The following is a 21,775-nucleotide window of genomic DNA, read 5'->3' as shown; positions in this document are numbered from 1 at the left end:
TAGACCCTTTCCAGTTCGTTTATCACTCAAATCGATCCAATGATGATGCAACAGCCTCTGCCCCCCTCCGTCCTGTCCCACCTGGAAAATGGGGTGTCAAATGCCAGACTGCTGTTTACAGAAGTTCAGTGTTCAACACCATATTACTGTACCCCAGAAATTGGAGAGGATACTGTACTCACTGGGGTCTCAACACCTCCCACTGTAATTGGAGATTTAACTTCTTAACAGTAAGGCCACAGTCAGTCCGTGTGGGCAACAATGACTCTAGTCCCATTACGCTGAGCACTGGCACTCCCCAAGACCATGTGCTCGGCCCACTGCTGTTCACACTGCTAACACGTGACTGTGTCAAAGATCCAGCTCAAACTGCCTCATCAAGTTTGCGGGTGACACAACGGTTTGCCTTATCAAGAACGACGACAAGATGGAGTGCAGAGGGGAAAATGGAGTGTCTGGTGGACTGGTGTGAAAAGAACAACCTAAGCCTGAATGTGGAGATGACAAAGCAAATCATTGTGGACTTCAGGAAGGTGCAGACGAACCATCCCCCTCTGTGAATACATAGCTCCTCTGTGAAGTGAATTAAGTGTATCAAGTTCCTGGGAGTTCACATCACGGATGACCTCAACTAGTCCCCCAACATCTCCTCCCTGTACAAGAAGGCAGAGCAGCACCTGCACTTCCTAAAAAGACTGAAGAAAGCAAGGCTCCCATCCCCTCCCCATCTTAACTGCCATTTACAGGACCACCATTTGAGGAATTATATGCAGAATTAAAAGAGCTAAAACCTAACTGACTTACTGGCAGCTTAACAAGTCGTGTGTGAGAATAATGTATGAACAAAGAAGTGTTTGTTGCATGAGAAAGCTTCTCCATCCATCCTTATCAAAGTATGTATGTGATAACGAACATACAGTGGCATGCAAAAGTTTGGGGCAACCCTGGTCAAAATTTTCCGTTACTGTGAATAGCTATGCGAGTAAAAGACGAACTGATTTCCAAAAGGCATAAAGTTAAACGTGACACATTTCTTTCATATTTTAAGCAAGATTACTTTTTTATTTCCATCTTTTACAGTCTCAAAATAACAGTAAAGGAAAAGGGCCCGAAGCAAAAGTTTGGGCACCCTGCATGTTCAGTACTTAGTAACACCCCCTTTGGCAAGTATCACAGCTTGTAAACACTTTCTGTAGCCAGCTAAGAGTCTTTCAATTCTTGTTTGGGGGATCTTCGCCCTTCTTCCTTGCAAAAGGCTTCTAGTTCTGTGAGATTCTTGGGCCGTCTTGCATGCACTGCTCTTTTGAGGTCTATCCACAGATTTTCGATCATGTTTAGGTCAGGGGACTGTGAGGGCCATGGCAAAAGCTTCAGCTTGCGCCTCAAGGTAGCCCATTGTGGATTCTGTGGTGTGTTTAGGATCATTATCCTGTTGTAGAAGCCATCCTCTTTTCATCTTCAGCTTTTTTACAGACAGTGTGATGTTTGCTTCCAGAATTTGCTGGTATTTAATTGAATTCATTCTTCCCTCTACCAGTGAAATGTTCCCCGTGCCACTGGCTGCAACACAAGCCCAAACCATGATCGATCCACCCCCGTGCTTAACAGTTGGAGAGAGGTTCTTTTCATGAAATACTGCACCCTTTTTTCTCCAAACATACCTTTGCTCATTGCAGCCAAAAACTACTATTTTAACTTCATCAGTCCACAGGACTTGTTTCCAAAATACATCAGGCTTGTTTAGATGTTCCTTTGCAAACTTCTGACGCTGAATTTTGCGGTAAGGACGCAGGAAAGGTTTTCTTCTGATGACTCTTCCATGAAGGTCATATTTGTGCAGGTACTGCTGCACAGTAGAACAGTGCACCACCACTCCAGAGTCTGCTAAATCTTCCTGAAGGTCTTTTGCAGTCAAACGGAGGTTTTGATTTGCCTTTCTAACAATCCTACGAGCAGTTCTCTCGGAAAGTTTTCTTGGTCTTCCAGTCCTCAACTTGACCTCCACCGTTCCTGTTAACTGCCATTTCTTAATTATATTACAAACTGAGGAAACAGCTACCTGAAAACACTTTGCTATCTTCTTATCGTCTTCTCCTGCTTTGTGGGCATCAATTATTTTAATTTTCAGAATGCTAGGCAGCTGCTTAGAGGAGACCATGGCTGCTGATTGTTAGGACAAGGTTTGAGGAGTCAGGGTATTTATAAAGCTTTGAAATTTGCATAACCTGGCCTTTCCTAATGATGACTGTGAACAAGCCATAGCCCTAACAAGCTAATTAAGGTCTGAGACCTTGGTAAAAGTTATCTGAGAGCTCAAATCCCTTGGGTGCCCAAACTTTTGCATGGTGCTCCTTTCCTGTTTTTCACTCTAAAATTGTACAAAACAAAAATAATACACTAATCTTGCATAAAATGTTGAAAAGAATGTTTCATCTTTAACTTTATGACTTTTGGAGATCAGTTCATCTTCCACTCACTTAACTATTCACAGTAACAGAAATTTTGACCAGAGGTGCCCAAACTTTTGCATGCCACTGTATATCAGCAGCCCAGACCATTCTTGGGGGCTCACTTGACTGCAGATTTTCCTAGGCTGTAGGCAGGGACTCTGTTTTATCAACTATGCGACACAAGCTTGCTAATAAACAGTATGTACTGTTAAGTAAACTGTGGTGTACAGTTATTCCCTGGGTCTGAACCTAAAGGCCTCTGGTAGGGAGGCAGATTGACACATTGAGAGCATCTTGACAAGTTGCATTTCCATCTGGTATGGGAGCAGTCGAGCATCAGACCAGAAGTCCCTACAAAGGACTGTGAGAACAGCTGAGAGGATCATAGGGATCTCCCTACCATCAATCAAGGACATTCATCAGAGCACTGCATACGCAGGGCCCTTGGTATTATTAAGGATCCCACCCACCCATCTAGCACTCTCCTTGACTTTCTACCATCAGGCAGGAGACTGTGATACATAAAAACGAGAACGGTTACAATAAGAAACAGTTTCCTCCCCCAGGCACGAGGGCTCTGAACTCCTAGCTGCATCGTATTTGAAGTGTTACTGTTCCGTACCTTGCAGAATTTAATATTAATACACTTTAGTTTGTTATGTGTGATTCATCTGTAGATTTTATCCTTGCCTTCATACGTTATCACATGGTAAGTGAGTTATGTGTACTACTGTGCTTTACAACCTGGTTTGCTTCTCCGTACATTATATGGTTATATACATGTATGTAGTTAAATTACAATAAACCACTTGACACTTGAATATACAGATAATGTAAGAATATGGACAATGTACAGGCCAAAGGGATTAAGATGCATTAGCTTAATTAGTCCAGCATATTTGGGAAACATTAATTCAAAGAACAAGGGGAGCAAAAAACAAAATTGAAATTTCTTGTTGTGAGTTGGTTAGTGCAGTGACTGAGTAAGGTATTGTGAACTTGATCCAAACCTGTAAAGAGGTGGTGGAAGTGAAAGTACATGAGCTGCTTTAACACAATGAAGGTCCCAGGGCAGAAATGGCTAACATAAGGCACGTAACTTTAAGGTGCTGGTAGAGTATGCGGGAGGTAGCTGGCAGAGAATGGGATCTGCATGGAACATGCTACCAGGGGTGGTGGCAGAGGCAGATACATTAGGGACAGTTAAGAGACTCTTAGATAGGTATATGAATGTAAGAAAAGCGGAGGGCTATGTCAGAGCAAAGGTTAGATTCTATATCATCATTGATCAAGGAGCCTGTTCCTGTACAGATAGGAAATGCTTGAGGAACTCAGAAGGCCAGGCAGCATCTATGGGGAAAAGCATAGTCAACGCTTCAGGCAGAAAGTCCAGCAGAAGGGTCTCGCCCCGAAACGTCAACTATACTTTTCTCTATAGATGCTGCCTGGCCTGCTGAGTTCCTCCAGCATTGTGTGTGTTGCTTGGATTTCCAGCATCTGCAGATTCTCTTGTCTGTTCCTGTACAGTATTGTTCTATATTTTAAATTAAAACCAAAAAAAATTTTGCACATTTGAAATTTAAAACAAAACTCTTAGAATTTTCAATTTGGATAATTAACTCTACTTCTGTATAAAGCCTGAAAGTGCATACCACCACACTCAAGGTCAGTTTCTACCCTGCTGTTATAAGACTATTAAATAGTTCCCTAGTATAATCAATTAGCCTTTGATCTCACAATCTACCTCAGCATGATATTTTGGACCTTATTTTCTACCTACACCGAACTTACTCTGTAGCTTTATTCTGTAGTGTTATTGCTTTAAGTTGCTCTACCTCAGTGCACTGTGTAATGGTTTGATCAGTGTGCAAGACAAACTTTTCACAGTATCTCCATACATACAATAATAAACCAATTCCAACTCCACTGAACGTTTCCAACACTATCTGGTTTGTTTCTGAAATTCATTTCTTAAGAGGCTGGAATGAGGTCTGCGGCCAAGTGCACCAACCACAACCTAAGGGAGTATCAATGAATACTGGAGCCTGTGTATCAAGTGCAACTAACAATGACACCTTTCAGCACTTTACTGATAACTGGAGGACTCTATGGGGCAATAATTGGCTGGATTCGACTTGTCCTGCTTCCATACATATTAATCATGTCATTCCATTGACGTTTAATCTTTCATATGTTGTTCTTTGACCTTTGAATCAAAGCTGTATGTTTAAGCATATCTGAGGAGAGAGCAGTTATGATTTCATTCACATAAATTCAAATTGGTACACAAAATGTCCACAAATACCAACCTGTCCCTGTGCAAAGATGAACACCAGAGCGGCCCCGGCAGCGGTGAGACCCCAAGTGAAAAAGGTCCCAAGTAAGGTCTGCAGAACCGGACTCCAGCCTTCAATCATCTCGCTCTCCCTGGACTCCAACCAGCCCAACTCCACTCACTTCCGCATCCGCCACTTCGCAGCCACGCCGCGTTTGACTAAACGGCACCGACTGCATCCAATGGCAAGCCACGTACAAAGGACGCTACAAGCCTCATAGGGCACAATGCCTGTCTATTAAACCGGCGTCCACTGTCTCACGTGTAGCAGTCCCCATCCAGCAATTTCATTCAGTCCAATGGAGGTCGGGGAGTGAGCTCCTTAGTTCCGTCTTCGTATGCCCCTTTATGAAAAAGGATTACATTAATTTTGTAAGAGGTGTAATGTTGCAATCAAACACTGACAGAATAAGACAAATTCATTCTGCAGTCAAACAAAATGCTACTGCTTACGCTGATGGCGATTTTTTTTTGCTCCAGTTTCCAATTGCTTCGCCTTGCAGGTCACAAAATTCAGATGTCACTTTACTGCATTTTGCAATTCATGAAATAGTTTAAAAATATCCTCATGTCTACATTTTAAAAAATTAAATATAGTTTTAATATATAATGCAACGTTCAATGAACCGCGGAAAATTGCTATATTAGTGCTAAGTAAAAAGACCCATATATTTGAATAATTGATTATAATTAATTTCTTCAGTTCGAACTATAAAACATGCATTGAACCTGGATTTATATCGAGCCCCATAATATTTTCCCAACTTCTACAAATCTTTCACAACGTTATCATTTCTGGACCGGATCTGCCTCGTGACAGGTTGCTGCCGCTTATCCCTCGAGTGCTTGGGTGTGCGCCTGGGTGGATGTGCAATCTTTTTAGTCCCAAAAAATCGTTTTTTCAGTTCCTTCCTGTGTTTTATCATGAAACCAATATATTATGCACCTTCCTTCCCTACAAATTATTGAGAAACATTCTGAACAGGCGGGACCCCAGCAATGAACCCTGTGGAAATGACCAGCACGCTCGTAATCTTTTGCTTTTGTCTTTTCTTAATTAGTTTTCAGTCCATGTTCGTAATTGTCCTCTCACATGTGAATCAATTTTGTTTAATAATCTTTTATGTTCAACTTTATCAAAAGCACAATGAATATCGAAATACATCAACTAGATTCCCACACACCTGTTAGTTCCAATCTCAGATTTATCCATTGTAATTCCCGTTCAGCTATCCATGTTGACTCCAATCCTATAGTCATTTTTCATATGCCATATGCTCCAGTCTCGTGTCAATCTATTTAATCACAGTGGGTAGCGGGGTGGAGATATTCTCTACCAAAGAAGGTGTAAGGTGGTCCTTCCCTCCGCTAGCCTTCAGGTCATCCTTGGGCAAGGTGTATAGCACCTGCTTAGCCCCTGATCGGCGTCATGTGAAGCGATGGGAGAAGTGGTGGCTGGCCGTAAGAGCTCCACAAGTCCTGGTGATGCGACCACTGACATCAGGCAAGCAACCTCTGGAGAGTATTGATAATGGCTGGGGTCACCCATCTTGCAAAGACCCTGCCCAGAAGAAGGCAACGGCAAACCACTTCTGTAGAAAACTTTGCCAAGGACAACCATGGTCATGGAAAGACCATAATTGCACACGTCATTGGACGCGGCACATAACGAACGAATGAACGATTTCATCACAAGCCCTAGCCTCCCCAACATCAAGGACATCATCAAAAGGCGATGCATCAGGAAGGTGGCATCCATCATTAAAGAAGCGTCACCATCTGGCACATCCCCTCTTCTCATTCTTACCATCAGGGAGGAGGCACAGGAGCATGAAGACCCACAACTCAACACCTTAGGAACAGCTTCTTCCCCTCCACCATCAGTTTCTAAACAATCCCTGAGCTCACCTAGTTATTCATCTTTTGCAATGTGTCTCCAAACTCCTCATCTTCCTCTGTGATTCAGACATCTTTATGGTATTCAGAGATAAATTCTAACTGAAGGAGTCCATTCGTTATCTTGGTATCCTTGTCAACTTCAATTTGAGATCCAGACCTCCTATCGTATATATTGAGAAAAGCACTAACTTTTGCATTGTGAACATGGAAGTGCCACCACTCTCTGGATCATCTGTTCCCATGATTTATTGCTCTCAGTTCACTCTCCCACTCCTTTGTCTACGTTAAGCTGTCATATCTTAAATCACTTTAAGTCCTGTTTTAACATCCACCTGTAAGCCACCGCTGTGATCTTGGAAGTCAAACCGGGATTTTCTCAATGAATGACAGGGCTGCAGGGAGTTTTGTAGAATAGAGGGAATTAGCATGTAAGTACATAGTTCCCTGAAAATGGTGTCACTGATAGACAGGTGAAGAAGTCATTTGATACCTGCTTTGTCAATCAGCGCATTGATATAGGAGTTGGGATGTTATATTGCAGTTGTATAAGACATCTGTGAGGCCACACCTAGAGTACTGTATATAGTTACTATTACCCTGTAACAGGGAAGATGTCATTAAGTTGGGAAGAATGCAAGAAAGATTTCTGAGAAGACTGCAGGACCTGAAGACCGGAGTTATAGTGAGAGATTGAGCAAGGTAGGACTTTATACATTGGAGCATAGAAGACCAAAAGATATTGGAGCAGAATAAGGCCATTTGGCCCATCAAGTCTACTCCACCATTTCATGGTCTATGGTCTCTGGCCAAAGCTCTACGGTCTGTAGTCTATGGGCTCTAACATATGTTCTGCGGTCTGTTGTCTAAGGTTTCTGGCCTAAGCTCTGTGGTCTGAGCTCTGTGGTCTGTGGTCTGTGGCCTGTGGTCTGTGGCCTCTGGCCTAAGCTCTACGGTCTGTAGTCTATGGTCTCTGGACTAAGCTCTTCAGTCTGTGGTCTATATTTCATTTGATCCACTTTCCCTCCCAGCTTCAGTCTCCTGCCTTCTCCCTGTATCCCTTCAAGTCCTGACCAATCAAAGAATCCATCAACCTCTGCCTTAAATATACCCAATGACTTGGCCTTCACAGCTGGCTGTGGCAACAAATTACACAGATTCACAACTCTGTGGCTAAAGAAATTCCTCCTCATCTTCATTCTAAAAGGACACCCCTCTATTCTGAGGCACTGTCCTCTGGTCTTAGACCATGGAAAACATCCTCCCTCCACATCCACTTGATCGAGGCCTTTCACCGTTCAATAGGGTTCAATGAGGTCCCCCCTCATTCTCCTGAGTACAGGCCCAGGGCCATCAAACTCTTCTCATATGATAAGCCTTTCAATCCTGCAATCATTTTCGTGACCCTGCATTGAACCCTCTCAAATGTCAGCACATCCATGCAAAACTGCTCGCAATACTCCAAGTGAGGCCACACCAGTACTTTATAAAGCCTCAGAATTACATCCTTGTTTTTATATCCTAGTCTTCTTGAAATGAATGCTAACATCGCATTAGCCTGCCTCACCACACTGACTCAACCTACAAATTACCTTTTAGGGAATCCTTGCACCTCAGATTTCTGAATTTTCTCTCCAAGTTTAGCAAATAGTTTACACGTTTAATTCTACCAAAGAGCATGTCCATAGACTTCCGAATACTGTATTCCATCTGCCACCTCTTTGCCCATTCTCCTAATCTGTCTAAGTCCTTCTGCAGCCTCCCTGCTTCCTCAACACTATTTGCCCCTCCACCTGTCTTGGTGTCATCTGCAAACTTGGCCACAAAGCCATCACTTCCATCATCCCAATCATTGACATATACATAAAAAGAAGTAGTCCCATCACAAACCCCTGTGGGACACCACCAGTCTGGCCCCCAACCAAAAAGGTTTCCTTTATTCCTACTCTTTGCCTCCTGCCAATCAGCCAAAGCTCTATCCATGCTAATATCTTTCCTGTCATACCATGGGCTCTTAATTTGTTAAGCAGCCTCATGTACGGCACCTTGTCAAAGGCCTTCTGAAAATCCAAGTACACAACATCCACCAATTCTCCTTTGATTAATCTGCTTGCTATTTCTTCAAAGATTTCCAATGTACATGTCAAGCAAGATTTTCCCTTGAGGAAACCATGCTGACTATGGCCTATTTTATCATGTACCTCCAAGTACCTCAAGATCCACAACCTTAACAATCGACTGCATTGTCTTCCCAACTACTGGGGTCAGACTGACTGGCTAAGAGTTTTATTTTTTCTGCCTCTCTCCCTTCATGAGGAGTGCAGGTACATTTGCAATTTTCCAGTCCTCTGGAACCATTCCAGAATCAATTGATTCTTGAAAGATCATTACCAATGTCTCCACAATCTTTTCAGCCATCTCTTTCAAAACCCTGGAGGATACACCATCTGGTCCAAGTGACTTATCTACCTTCAGACCTTTCAGTTTCCCCAGAACCTTCACCCTAGTAATGGCAACTTCTGTGACGAGAATACACATAAAATTAAGATGTTTGCTGGCCTGGGTTAGCATCAGTGACATCAGCAAGTGGTCTGCCACCTGCCCTCAGGGGAAAGAGAGATAAGGAACAATAGAGCAGCGTCTGGAGATGTGTAATGAAGGAACGGGGGAGAGAGAGCTGTCTGGAGCGGCTCCCCCCTTTGAACCTTGAACTGTTTGAAGTGATGGACAGGCGATACCCCAGCAGGGGGATAAAAAGGGACCGGTTCGCTAAGGCAGCACACACACACGCCACCCGAGGTAACGAGACCCTGGAAGCGGTACGCCTCTCACGAGTTGGTGAGAAGTATCGGACAACGCACAGGGTGGAAAGGTACGATCAGCGGGAACGATCAGTGTACGATCAGTGTGTGTCCGCCCTTGCCTGGGTGCCGGGTTCACTGCAGAGGATCGACCGCATCTGGAGGAGGGGTCACAGTCGGTGACCTCAGGTGACATCACCAAGGACCCGCCCAAAAGCTGCTTGTGAGCCATCTCGCCAGTCTGTGAGTGAAGCAGTGTCTGAATGATCAGCTGTTCCTGTTCTCTCTCTCTCTCTTCCCCCACGTTGTCCATCACCATGGCAACGATTACTGCGAACTGAACTACTAAACTGGACTGAACTTTGAGTCACTTTGAAATTTGGTCATTTACCCCTAGACAACGATAGAGCTTGATTGATGCTGTTATCTTAATTCTGTGCACATGTGTGTTTATCATCGCTGAACTGTTGCATTTATTATCCTTTCGATTACTGTGTTGCTTGTTTCTTAAATAAAACTTTCTTAGTTCTAGTACTCCAGACTCCAACCGAGTGATCCATTTCTGCTGGTTTGGCAACCCAGTTACGGGGTACGTAACACTTCACACACTTCTGTCCACTGGCACTTCGAACTTCTGCATACTGCTAATGTTTTCCACAGTGAAGACTGATGCAAAATATTTATTCAGTTCATCTGCCACTTCCTTCTCCCCCATTACTACCTTTCCAGCATCACTTTTCAGTGGTCCATTATCAACGCTTGCCTCTCTTTTACACTTTATATATCTGAAGAATCTTTTGGTATCCTGATCAATATTATTGGCTAGCTTACCTTTATTTTTTCCTTCTTTATGACTTTTTTAGTTGTCTTCTTTCGGTTTTTAAATGCTTCCCAATCCTCTAACTTTCACTAATTTTTGCTCTATTTTATGACGTCTCTTTGCATTTTAATGTTGACTTTGACTTCTCTTGTCAGCCACAATTGTGTCCTTCTGCCTTTAGAATACTTCTTCTTTGGGATGTACATATCCTGTGCCTTCAGAATTACTCCTAGAAATTCCAGCCATTGCTGATCTACCATCATCTTTGCTAGTGTTCCCTTCCAATCAATTTTGGCCAGCTTTTCTCTCGTGCCTCTGTGCCTTTACTCCACTTTAATACATTTGACTTTAGCTTCTCCTTCTTAAATTGCAGGGTGAATTCTATCGTATGGTGATTATTGTTCCCTGAGGATTCCTATACCTTAAGCACTCTAATCAATTCCAGTTCATTGCACAACACCCAAACCAAAATAGCTGAACCCCTGGTGGGCTCAACCATGAGCCTGCTCTAAAAAGCCATCCCTTAAGCATTAAGCATTCTAGAATTTCCCCCTCTTGCGATCCAGCGCCAATCTGAATTTCCCAATCGACTTGCATATTGAAATCCCCCTTGTTACATTGCCCTTGATATACAAACATGAGACTTGATTTATAAAATTATGTGGGGCATCAATATGATCAATGAAGAAATTATTTTCCCAGAGAAAAAGAATCAACAACTAAAGGGCATAGATTGAAGAAGAAAGGAGGAAGATTTAAAATAAACCTGAGGGGCGGTATCTTCACACAGAGGCTGGTGCATATATGAAAGAAACTGCCAGAGGAACTGGTTGAAGCAGCTAAAATAACAATACTGAAAAGACACTTGGACCGGTATATGGATAGGAAAGTTTTAGAGGGATATGGTTGAAACTTGGGCTAATAGGACTAGCTTAAGTGGACATCTTGGCTGGTTTCTATGCTCTGTTATTCTATGACTCTCTGACAAAGCTTTAGCCTGGTCATCTAACAATAGCTTTCTGGTTCAGCATAATTTGTTTATGAGTACTTAGACCCACCGAAAATCTAAAAAAAAAAGGTTTGTATTTGTCTATTATTTTCTGGGGCTTTTTCAGAACATCCCAAAGCACTATAGTAGCAGTTCTTTTGGAAATGTCTGTTTAAATGTAATGTAGCAAATGACGCAGCCAACTTGTGTACAGTAATTTCTTTCAAACACAGTTATGATAATGGCAAGATAAGCTGTTTTAGTACTATGGAGTTGGAGTGAATTATTGGCCAAGACATTGATGATTCCCCTATTGTTCTTCAAAGTGCAGCCTTGGGACTTTTCTGACCACTGGAAAGATTGGTTGGAATTGAGTTTTAACAGTATCTCCAATAGTGCCCCCAGTCCTGAAAACTGCTCCAGATTGACATGTAAGCCTGAAATAAAAGCAGTACATATTTGGAACAAGGTCAGTGGGCGTTTTTATCAGGAAAAGATTAGGAAAAGTTAATGCTTAGAGTTTGCATAAATGTCCATGAAGGACCTTTACTTAACTTTATGATTATTATAAAATCCTACTGGTTGACACACAATATAATTTTTGCTACGATAAATTGAAGTGTTCATTGGATGTACAGCTAGTAAGTGTAAAACAAGTCTTGCACAATGATTTCCATTTATTTGACACATTTGACATTGCATAAAATGTTTCAAGATGCCTCAGTGGAACAAAATCAAATGAAAACACTGTCACCAAATTACTTCTGAGGCATTTAAAAAGAAGCCTAGTCAGCAAGTTGGCATTTATGAAATATTTTAAAGAATGGAGTGAAGGAAGAAATAAAGCTTTTTGGAGGGTAATTCCAGAATTTATGACAGCTAAGGGAGCAGGAAAGAATTTCATTGAGAAAGATCGAGGTAATAACTCCAGGCTAGTCACATCAAAAAGCATGGGAATAATAGGTAAATGAGAGCAGATGTGAGCTGGGCAGAGGTAGTGGAATTCAAAGTTGAAAGTAAATTTGTCACCATGTACAGCCCTAAGATTCATTTTAGACATAAAGACCATAATACATAGGAGCAGAATTTGGCCATTCAGTCCATCGAGTCTGGCTGATCGATTTCACTCTCAACCCCATTCTCCTGCCTTCTCCCCATAACCTTTTATGCCTTGACTAATCAAGAATCTATCACCCTCTGCCTTAAATGCACCCAATGACCTTGCCTCAACAGCTACCTGTAGCAACAAATTCCTCGGATTCACCACCCTCTGGCTGAAGAAATTCCTCCTCATCTCCATTCCAAATGGACATACCTCTATTCCGAAGTTCTGCTGTCCGGTCCTAGACTTCCCCATGATGGGAAACATCTTTCCACATCCATTCTCTCTAGGCCTTTCAACATTCAATAGATCCCCCTCATTCTTCTAAATTCCAGGGAGCAGAAGCTCAGAGCCATCAAATGCTCATTATATGATAAGCCCTTCATTCCCAGAATATTTTTCGTCCACCTCCTTTGAACCCTCTCCAACATCAACACATCCTTTCATAGTTAATGGGCCCAAAATGCTGCCAATACTCCAAGTTAGGCCTCAACAGTGTCTTATAAAGCCTCAGTATTACATCCTTTTTTTAATATTCTGTCAAATATAAATATCTAGTCAAGTATGTTTTCTTGCAGACGTACACAGTAAATCTAAGAGACACAATAGAATCAATGAAAGACTGCACTAACAGAATGGACAAACAACCAATATGCAAAAGACAACAAACTGTGCAAGCACAAAAGAGAGAATAATAAATAAGTACATAAATAAGCAATAAATATTGGGAACATGAGATGTAAAGTCCTTTAAAATGAGTCCATAGGTTGTGGGAGTAGTTCAGTGACGGGACAAGGGACACTGACTGCTTTTATCTCCTCTGTTTCAAGAGCCTGGTAGTTGAGGGTTAATAACTGTTCCTGAACCTGGTGGTATGGGTCCTGAGGCTCCTTTACCTTCTTCCATTGTCCATTGTCTCAAGATTGGAATAGAATAAGGGAAGCCAAGTAGGAATGCAATGAAATACTTAAGTCTATGGGTCACAAGTAAATGGGAAGTAGTTCCATTTGCATAACAGGAATCATTAGGGTCTGAAATTCTAAATTTAGGAACAGAAGGAAGCAATGTTCAGGGCAAAATCATTTCACAGCCAATATCCAATTAGGAAAGGCAAACACTTTCACATAGACAGCAGTCAACTCTCCATAAGAAAGGGTGATGTCAGTGCAGAAGAGGAAAATGTTTTCATTTATTTGATGTCTCTTACCTGGGCGGAAAAAAATGATTTCTTCATTAAGTCACAGAAAGCTATAAAAATATCTGGCAATTTTTTAATACAATTCTAAAGTCCTGAGAAGTAATTGTGAGTAATGGTGAAGACTGAAAACTTGAAGGCTTGTGCTTACAATGTTACATAGATGGTCCCGAGTTCAAAGCCATGCATTGGGTGAAATACAGAAATGGCCTTTCGGATAAAGGATTGGAACTTGGCTAAGGCAGTAGCGCTTCACAGAACTGCCAGGCGAGGATTTGACAACTACATGCAACCATGTTTTTATTTTTACTTTTTATATTTTTATTTTTTTTAAATTAAGACACGGCACGTTTCAAGCAATCTCCCGATTAAATCGAAGGCTAATTACAGGACAATTAACCTACAATGCCGAATTAACCTACCGGTCGGTCTTTGAACTGTGGGAGGAAATCAGAGCACCCGGAGGAAACCCACGCGGTCATGGGGATAACGTACAAACAGGATGGGTATTGAACCCCAATCGACTATACTGTAAAGCTTTGCGCTAACCACTATGCTACCGTGCCGCCCCACGGACCTGGAAAGGATCAGGAGCAGACAAATGGATTGCACGAGCCCGTTTCCATGTACAACGTGATCTGGGTATATGAGACCAACTCCATGTGCTCACCTTTTCCACGTATCCTTTAAACCAGAAGTTAATAAAAACCTGTCAGTCCCATATCTAAAATTACATAGCAACGAACTGCCGCTAACTGCAAAGAGCTCAAAATTACTGCCGGCCTGGACGAATCGAAGTCGCTATAACACAGTAAAATAAAATAATGTAAATCCGACTTAGTTCCAATCTCCTTGCAAAGCTTACATGAGTGGGTCTTGCGAAAGTACAACGGCTGTAGGAGAAGTAGGTAGGGTTTATTCCACTGATAAATAAAGGGTTTCGTGTCAGATAACAATTTTTAAATGCTGGAAATGAATATGAATTTTTAAAAACCTGGTAAAATATTACTGTGTTAATACCTTGTACAGTATATGGAAAACATTACAATTGCCTTTGACAGTCTTCATTTTAACTCGGGCTGCAACTTCCCTTTGCACTCCATACGAATACTTAGCTGGCTTTGTGTGCTTTGGTGCCACATTTGTTGATTTATCACATGAAACGTAAAGATTGTGGTAACACAAACGATACTGCAGATGCTGGAAATCTACACAAAATGCTGGAGGGATTCCGCCGGTATGGAGGGAAATCGGCAGAAAGATTTCGGATCGAGGCCCTACACCAGGACTGGAATAACAGTATAAAAATGTAGCGGGGGGGGGGGGTTGAACGAGATTAATTGATTTTTTACATATACAATTTAAAGTTTAACCTCCAGAACTTGTGTAATTTTAACCCTTGCGCTATCAATTCCTAACTATTAAAATTCAAACTGCGGGTTTACCGTCTCTTCTGTAAAACTCAGAGTTCTCCAACCCTCTGAGAGATTACCTCTTTGCCATCTCCCACTTCAGTTTTCGCTGGCGCCACAAATAAGCCTCTTAGAAGATCGTACGGCGTGTTGCTCTGGAGTGAACACTAGACGGACTGGAGATAGCATAATTTAATACTCATTTGTAAATGGATCACTTCACAGTTTAGCAAATAGGATTACTTTTGATCTAACTGGAGGTTTCTGTGGCTCTCGAACCAAAGGATGATTGATAAAACCATTGCCCTCAACTAATCTTACCCAAACAACGTCATTTGCTAAACTGGGAACCGAACCCTTTTCTGAAGGGAACCCCTTTTGTTTTAAACATGGCAAAATCCGCCGTAGCAATTTAAAATGAGCGATTCCGCCGCATATTCTTAGTATGGTTCTTTGAAAAGTGATGGCACTGGGTCCAAACGCTGCAAGCGTTTCAGAAATAAGCAGGGTCAGGGCGTTCCGAGGTAGGACAGGTCAATAGTTTCACTGTTCATGCAGGGAGTTTCTTTACATTCACATTGTGTGCAGTGGCTTGGATTCCCCGGGTTAACTGCGGGGAGTAAATCACCGTGTGTCCAGTCTGTGGAAATGCTCGTCCTTTCATTCTACTCAGTGAGCAAGTGCGACATTGTTAAAACAAAAACAGAAGTATTTTGGATTTAAGTCACTAGCTCCCCAGGACATTGAATAATAATGTTAGAAAATAATAGCTATCAGCTCAAAGAAAGCATAATATTATTGGAAGTGAGCTGATCAACCTGTGCATGTATCAGTAGTTGGAACATTTTGCTGATTATTGATTCTTTTAAACATCCTTCATGTCAGCATTTTACATTTAAAAGTGCTGAATTAAATTCAGAACTCCTTCGAAATGTTGTCCCAACTTTTGCAAAGAGTGCTTCCTTGTATTGCCCAGATTTTAGAGGCTTGAGCAACCCTTAGGCCAACTCACGCTTAGTCGCATCACTCAACGGAATTTCAGTGATGCGATATTTAATGTTGGAATTATTAACGTTTGCCAAACTGGGAAGTGTTAAATTGGGCGCGACTTGTGATTGATGAGGATGGGGAATGAGAAATTCCAGAAATTCCTTGACATAGTCATCCGGAAGAAAATAAAGTCCCATCTGGAGTCGAATGTTTAAGCACGTTTCGCCGGTGGTTTCCGCGGTACAGAGCAGTTTCGTTGAAAGCCGTCTTTAATGGTGTTCATTAACGCATAGAAAATCATTCACTCCTTTCATCCTCCTCGCTTCTCTCTTCAAAAATTAGTTTGTGGGCTATTTGCTGACCTACAAGCTTTTTTCATGCGTAGAACCTTAGCCCCCGTTACAGTCCCAGCTAGTTACTAACTAATAGTCAACCCATTACAGTATACTTTCAGGCGTGAGCTGATAGAAATATACGACTGACTGGAACTAAGTGAATCCATGATTGAGAATCAAATCCAATCTATTTAAACATTTAATGCCAGGACAGCCTCCGCGTTGATTTAGGGAATGAAGGGGCCGTGTGAAATAAATAATTATGGTCAAATCTGGTAAATTTCTGCAATGAGTGATAAGAATTGTAATTAGTCGCTGTAGTGGGCGCTATGCCTTAACTGATGACCATTGACAAAGTAACTTAATGCCAGGAAAGATGGAAACTATTTAAGGGAGGGAGTGATTACGCAGAGTAGTTCAGCGATCTGAGGCGCTTGGAACAGTTGGAGCTTTAGGAGCTACTTACAATGACTCACAGAACAACAGAAGCGGAAAGGTGTACAAGACGGTGAATGGACAATTTGGCGGGTGGAAGAGGCCAGGTCTAGTGAATATTCAGAGAGCACACAAAAGTGATCGCTTGATTAAATTTACCAAAGGATCATTCTAATGAACTATTTCTCATCCGAAATGAACACCTCTGTTGTGGAAACGGACGTGGAAACATCCTTTAACCCAGAGGCTGAAGCCAACACCTCCGACGGACCATGGCCGGAAAATCACACCGAGGACTTCAAATATGACATAACTCCCAGCATGGTCGACCTCCCGATCCCTATTCTCTATTGTCTGGTCTGTGTGGTGGGACTGCTCGGTAATTCCTTGGTGATCTTCACCATTGTCCGACATGAGAAGATGAGGACAGTGACCAACATTTATATCCTGAACCTGGCCCTGGCGGACGGCTTATTTATGTTGGGGTTACCATTCCTGGCGTTGCAAGTCGCTCTCCATCGCTGGCCTTTAGGCCACTTACTGTGCAGGTCGGTGATGATTTTGGACGGCATTAACCAATTTACCAGTGTTTTCTGCATCACGGCGATGAGCATGGACAGGTACGTGGCCGTTGCCTACCCCGTCGTATCTTCTAGGTTGCGGAGTCCCAGCCTGGCCAAAAAAGTCAGTGTCATCCTGTGGTTAACTTCCTTCGTACCTGTGATCCCCATGGCCATCTATTCGGGGGTGGATGACACTTCAGAGATGTGCACCTTAATCTGGCCGGAGCCCAGTTTTGTTCGGAGAACTGCCTTCGTTGTGAGTGCTTTTGTGCTGGGATTCGCATTACCTTTCACCATTATCTCGCTCTGTTACATCTTGTTGCTGGTAAAGATAAAGACCACGGCGGGATCTACGCACAGCCCGGCGTCAGTGAGGTCGGAGAAGAAGATTACCGGCATGGTGATTGCCATAGTGGCGGTCTTTGCCATTTGTTGGCTCCCCTTCTATACCTTCAACATCTGTGTGGTCTCCATTTCCGTCTCCTGGAACGTCTCCCTGAGGAAGCTCTTCGAGTTCACGGTGGTCCTCTCGTACTTCAACAGCTGCGCCAACCCCATCCTCTACATCTGCTTGTCGGAAAGTTTCGGGAGAGCTTTCCAAGTGATGCTGTGTCCCAGACTCGCGAAGATCGCCGCACATCACCAGACGGCGGATCAGACCGAGACCTCCGGTGGGGAGTTGGAGACCGTGGTCAGATAGCCGCGCTCTTCCCGTCGTTGGCCGCCCACTTCCGCAAACCAGGTTCCCTAAAATCTCCAGTCCAGAAGGAATTTCCAGTCCGAGAATTTTTGATAACTTTGGGAAGCACGGAGCCGAGCACCGCAGCCGAGGGCGACGTGAAACAACCTCTCGTACAACTGCAGGCCTCCCCCTCCCCGCCCCCGCAGAGAACGACTGCGACAGCCGCGAATTCTCGCCTGATTCCCGCTCGCTTTGAATGCATTCTTGTTTAATTTGCGAATCATTTATGAAGAAAATTGTAATGCAAACTGACAAAAGACTCTCGGACGGGACGTTTCAAATTCAGTGGCGATGGATTGTCGATGCTTTATGGTCATCTTATCTGGAGAACAAATTATAAATGCGCCTATAATAATATCACGGGAGAGCGTTTAAATAGATCCCCGCAAAGTAATGGTAAAGTGACGTTTATTGATTTCGCTCTGAGAATCTACCAAGCACATGAATTATTTTGTAATCTAGTTGTTTTTGCAAATAATGTGAAGGCAGTCACGCAGTTGTCGGAATTCGTGTCATAATGTCGAGTTTGGTGGAAGTTAATAATTAGTAAGGGGTACATCTGCCAGAAACTTCAGTGTTTGTGTTTTCAGAGCGAAATTAATAAATGCTACTTTACCAATAATATCCATTTATAGGTGGCTATTTGATTTATTCGTGCAAATGCGGTAATTTATTATAGGTACGTTTATCAGTCTTCTCCGAATAACTGTTCACCTAGGACCGAAAGCGATTCCCAAGAACGAATCCCCGTCTCTCCAAGACCAGTGGATTGAAATTGAAAAGTAATTTTTAAATTGAATTAATTTTAGAAGTTATATAAATACGGATTAAACATCTCTTGTAAAAATGTTTTAAATACTCAACAAAGTGCAGTGCACAGTACTGTACTTACAGACTTTTTAAAAACAAGTATTTGCATTTTTATGAAACTTACCGAATCAAAGCGTTTCACATACAGTGATAAGTACAAAGAAGTTAGTTACCGACCTCTCATCTTTTTCGGACGGCACTGGCCGATTTAAAAGTGCCAAATCCATATCCTGCCCTGTTATTACAGGCTTTTGGTAGCAGAACCTTCCCTCAGCCGCAACATGCACCAGTTGTTTCAATTCAGACATCTCCATTCTTAACTACTTGAAGTTGCCCATTTTACAAACCAGAGTCAAAGAAAACCTAACTTTAATCAATCTTGGATTCTCAGGTGAGATGCGTTAATTCATCTAGGGCAGGTTTTCTTTCAAAGTTCAAAATCAAAGTATGTATACTGTACACAACATTTCAGGCAGCCACAGGGAGACTCAATTACAATTGTAGTTACATTTAAAGATCTGCAGTCTGATATCACAGATCTTAGCACTCTACCGGAGCAAATGGATTCAGACTGATAAATTACCTGACATTCTGTTAGTTAAAATGTTTTTGACAGGCCTTGAATATTTTATCAGTTAATTATAAGGTTGTAACCTGGTGCAAACATGTTTGTTATTATCTTGTCAAAAGGTAAACATAAGTTAGGGTTGAGTAAGTTTTGATTTTGGCTTATAGTTTCAATGGGTTTGACAATGACCTCAAAAATTAATTCATAAAAATATACTTGAGTAATACAATGCCAATCATTGATTGAGAAAGGACAGTTATGTCTATCCTCACCATTTATGAGTCATCTTATCATCAGGCTGATATACGGTCTCACATTTGCTTTATCAGCAGCAGGTTTATCTAAGCCTTCTGCGGTCCCACCAAGCATTAGTACAAATTTATGACATTTCCTGCCTTTTACATAATTGCCCATAATTATCCTGATAATGATTTATAAAATCTTACATCTAGAAAATTGGTTCAGTTTAGTGACCAATTTTGCTTCCTTAATGTAAAGAAATTTCTTTCAGTACAGTGGGGAAGCAGTAACGTCCAACTCATGATGTAATGTTAACTTATTTCCAAATATTTGGTACTGAGATGGTGCCAAAAGTTTTATATGCTAAATTTGAATTGGCAAGAGGATATTTATCTAAAACTACATGTCAATCTGCTGTTGGACACCAAACATTTGTACTTTCCATATGCAACACATCAGAATTTAGGTCTTCCAATTCCAGTATTAGGCCAAATCAACAACTCAGTTGTAAATCTGCAAACATCTACCTTGTAATAATAACAGGCAATTAATGAATACACATTGACCAAATGATAAACCAGCCTTTTATATTATGATTTAAATTTTAATACGTGAAGAAATAAATACTTTTTAAAATGGTAGGTTTTTATATGAGAATATTAATACCTATATTAAACTGTATTAAGAAATGATACAATATTTCCTCCGGTGTGATATCACAAAACACAGGGCAGACCAAGACTGAAAAAAACTAACAATACCACATAATTATAACATATAGTTACAACAGTGAAACAATACCATAACTTGATGAAGGAGTCCATGAGCACAGTAAAGTTCAAAGTCTCTCAAATATCCTACATCTCACGCAGACGGAGAGAAGGAAGAAAAACTCTCCCTGCCATACCCAACCACAGTCACAGTCTGAGTCATCCAAAAACTTAGAGCACTGCTCAGCTCTCCGACACCGAGTACTGAGTGCTTTCACTATCCGAACGATTCGACCCCCTTCTCGGTCACCAACAGCAGGCAAAGCTGGGGACTTTGAGGCCTACCCTCCGAAAGAGTCCCGACCACGCAGTAACAACAGCAGCGAACGAGCGTTTCAGAAATTTTTCCAGATGTTCCTCTGTGCTTTCATGCCCATCTTCATCAAATCAGAATTCCCCTCAGCCCCTATTTAGTCAGCCTGTTAAGGGTTTACCATACTTTGTGGGCAGAACTACAAAAATAAAGCATTATCAAGACAATTAGAGTCTATTTTGAGTTTGGATCTCAATATATTAGCTGAGTGTATGGCTTGAAACAGTATTCACGTATTTACTGGACTCAGTTGACGTAGGTATGTTAAATGCAATCCAAATAATGATCATTTGGAGACAATGAACTAATACACATGTTCTCTGAACAGTATTTTATTATGTCATGGTAAATTGCCTTGACTATGTAATATGTTGAATCATGCAGAGTCGCTTGGAATTTGCTGCAGATTATGTTGACATGTTGAGCTCTGGGATCTTCGCAGAAAGCAAGGTCCTTGTTAATGAACCAAAGCACCAGATTTATATTGATGATCATTGGGATTTCAACTACCCAGGTACCGACTTGCATAGCAGCAACACAACTAAGGAAAGCGCATGGAGGCAAGGGAATATTGTTGCATTGCATTGTTGCTGGGTAACTAAAACCAGATGTTATTTTAGATTTAATGATGGGGAGTCAGACATAAACCTGAACAATGCCCAAGTCCAATAACTTTGCAGACACAAAATCCCTATGAGGATAAAAAGAAAGGTCAGCAGCATAAGAAGATTGAAGTTCAATAGACCTGATATTTATCCCAAAGGAATTTTACTATATCTCAAATTCCAAAGCACTATATGTGAAAAATTTATAATGGTGTTTGAGACAACAACAAAATTCAAATGTGTAATGTAATAACAAAATAGAGAAATGAAAACTAGTATTTATAGGACAAAATAGAATAACCTAAAAAGAGTTTGGACAATTGTTAAGAATCCAAGTCTATCTAAAAATAAAGAATATTTGTCATAAATATGAGAGATTCTGCAGATGCTGGAAAGCCAAAATAC

At 41.7% G+C, this 21,775-nt stretch overlaps 2 protein-coding genes across 3 annotated transcripts in view; one reads left to right on the top strand and one right to left on the bottom strand.

The window, feature by feature from the left end:
• Window positions 1–4,914, bottom strand: part of LOC134360311 (zinc transporter ZIP11-like) — an 860,127-nt gene extending 855,213 nt beyond the window's left edge. For both annotated transcript variants that reach the window (XM_063074529.1, XM_063074530.1), the window contains exon 1: window positions 4,760–4,914. In XM_063074529.1, the coding sequence (XP_062930599.1) occupies window positions 4,760–4,867 (108 nt within the window). In that variant the 5' untranslated portion in view covers window positions 4,868–4,914. The remainder of the gene's footprint in view (window positions 1–4,759) is intronic.
• A 9,040-nt stretch (window positions 4,915–13,954) lies between these two features.
• LOC134360310 (somatostatin receptor type 2-like) lies at window positions 13,955–21,177 on the top strand. Its single transcript, XM_063074528.1, has one exon. The coding sequence runs from the start codon at window positions 16,934–16,936 to the stop codon at window positions 18,020–18,022; it is 1,089 nt and encodes a 362-aa protein (XP_062930598.1). The 5' UTR covers window positions 13,955–16,933; the 3' UTR covers window positions 18,023–21,177.
• Window positions 21,178–21,775: the final 598 nt, after the last annotated feature.

Source organism: Mobula hypostoma, chromosome 22 (assembly GCF_963921235.1).
Source record: "Mobula hypostoma chromosome 22, sMobHyp1.1, whole genome shotgun sequence".
In the NCBI taxonomy this organism is placed as follows: domain Eukaryota; kingdom Metazoa; phylum Chordata; class Chondrichthyes; order Myliobatiformes; family Myliobatidae; genus Mobula; species Mobula hypostoma.
The sequence above is the reverse complement of the archived record's forward strand: the minus strand, read 5'-3'. Positions and strand labels throughout refer to the sequence as shown.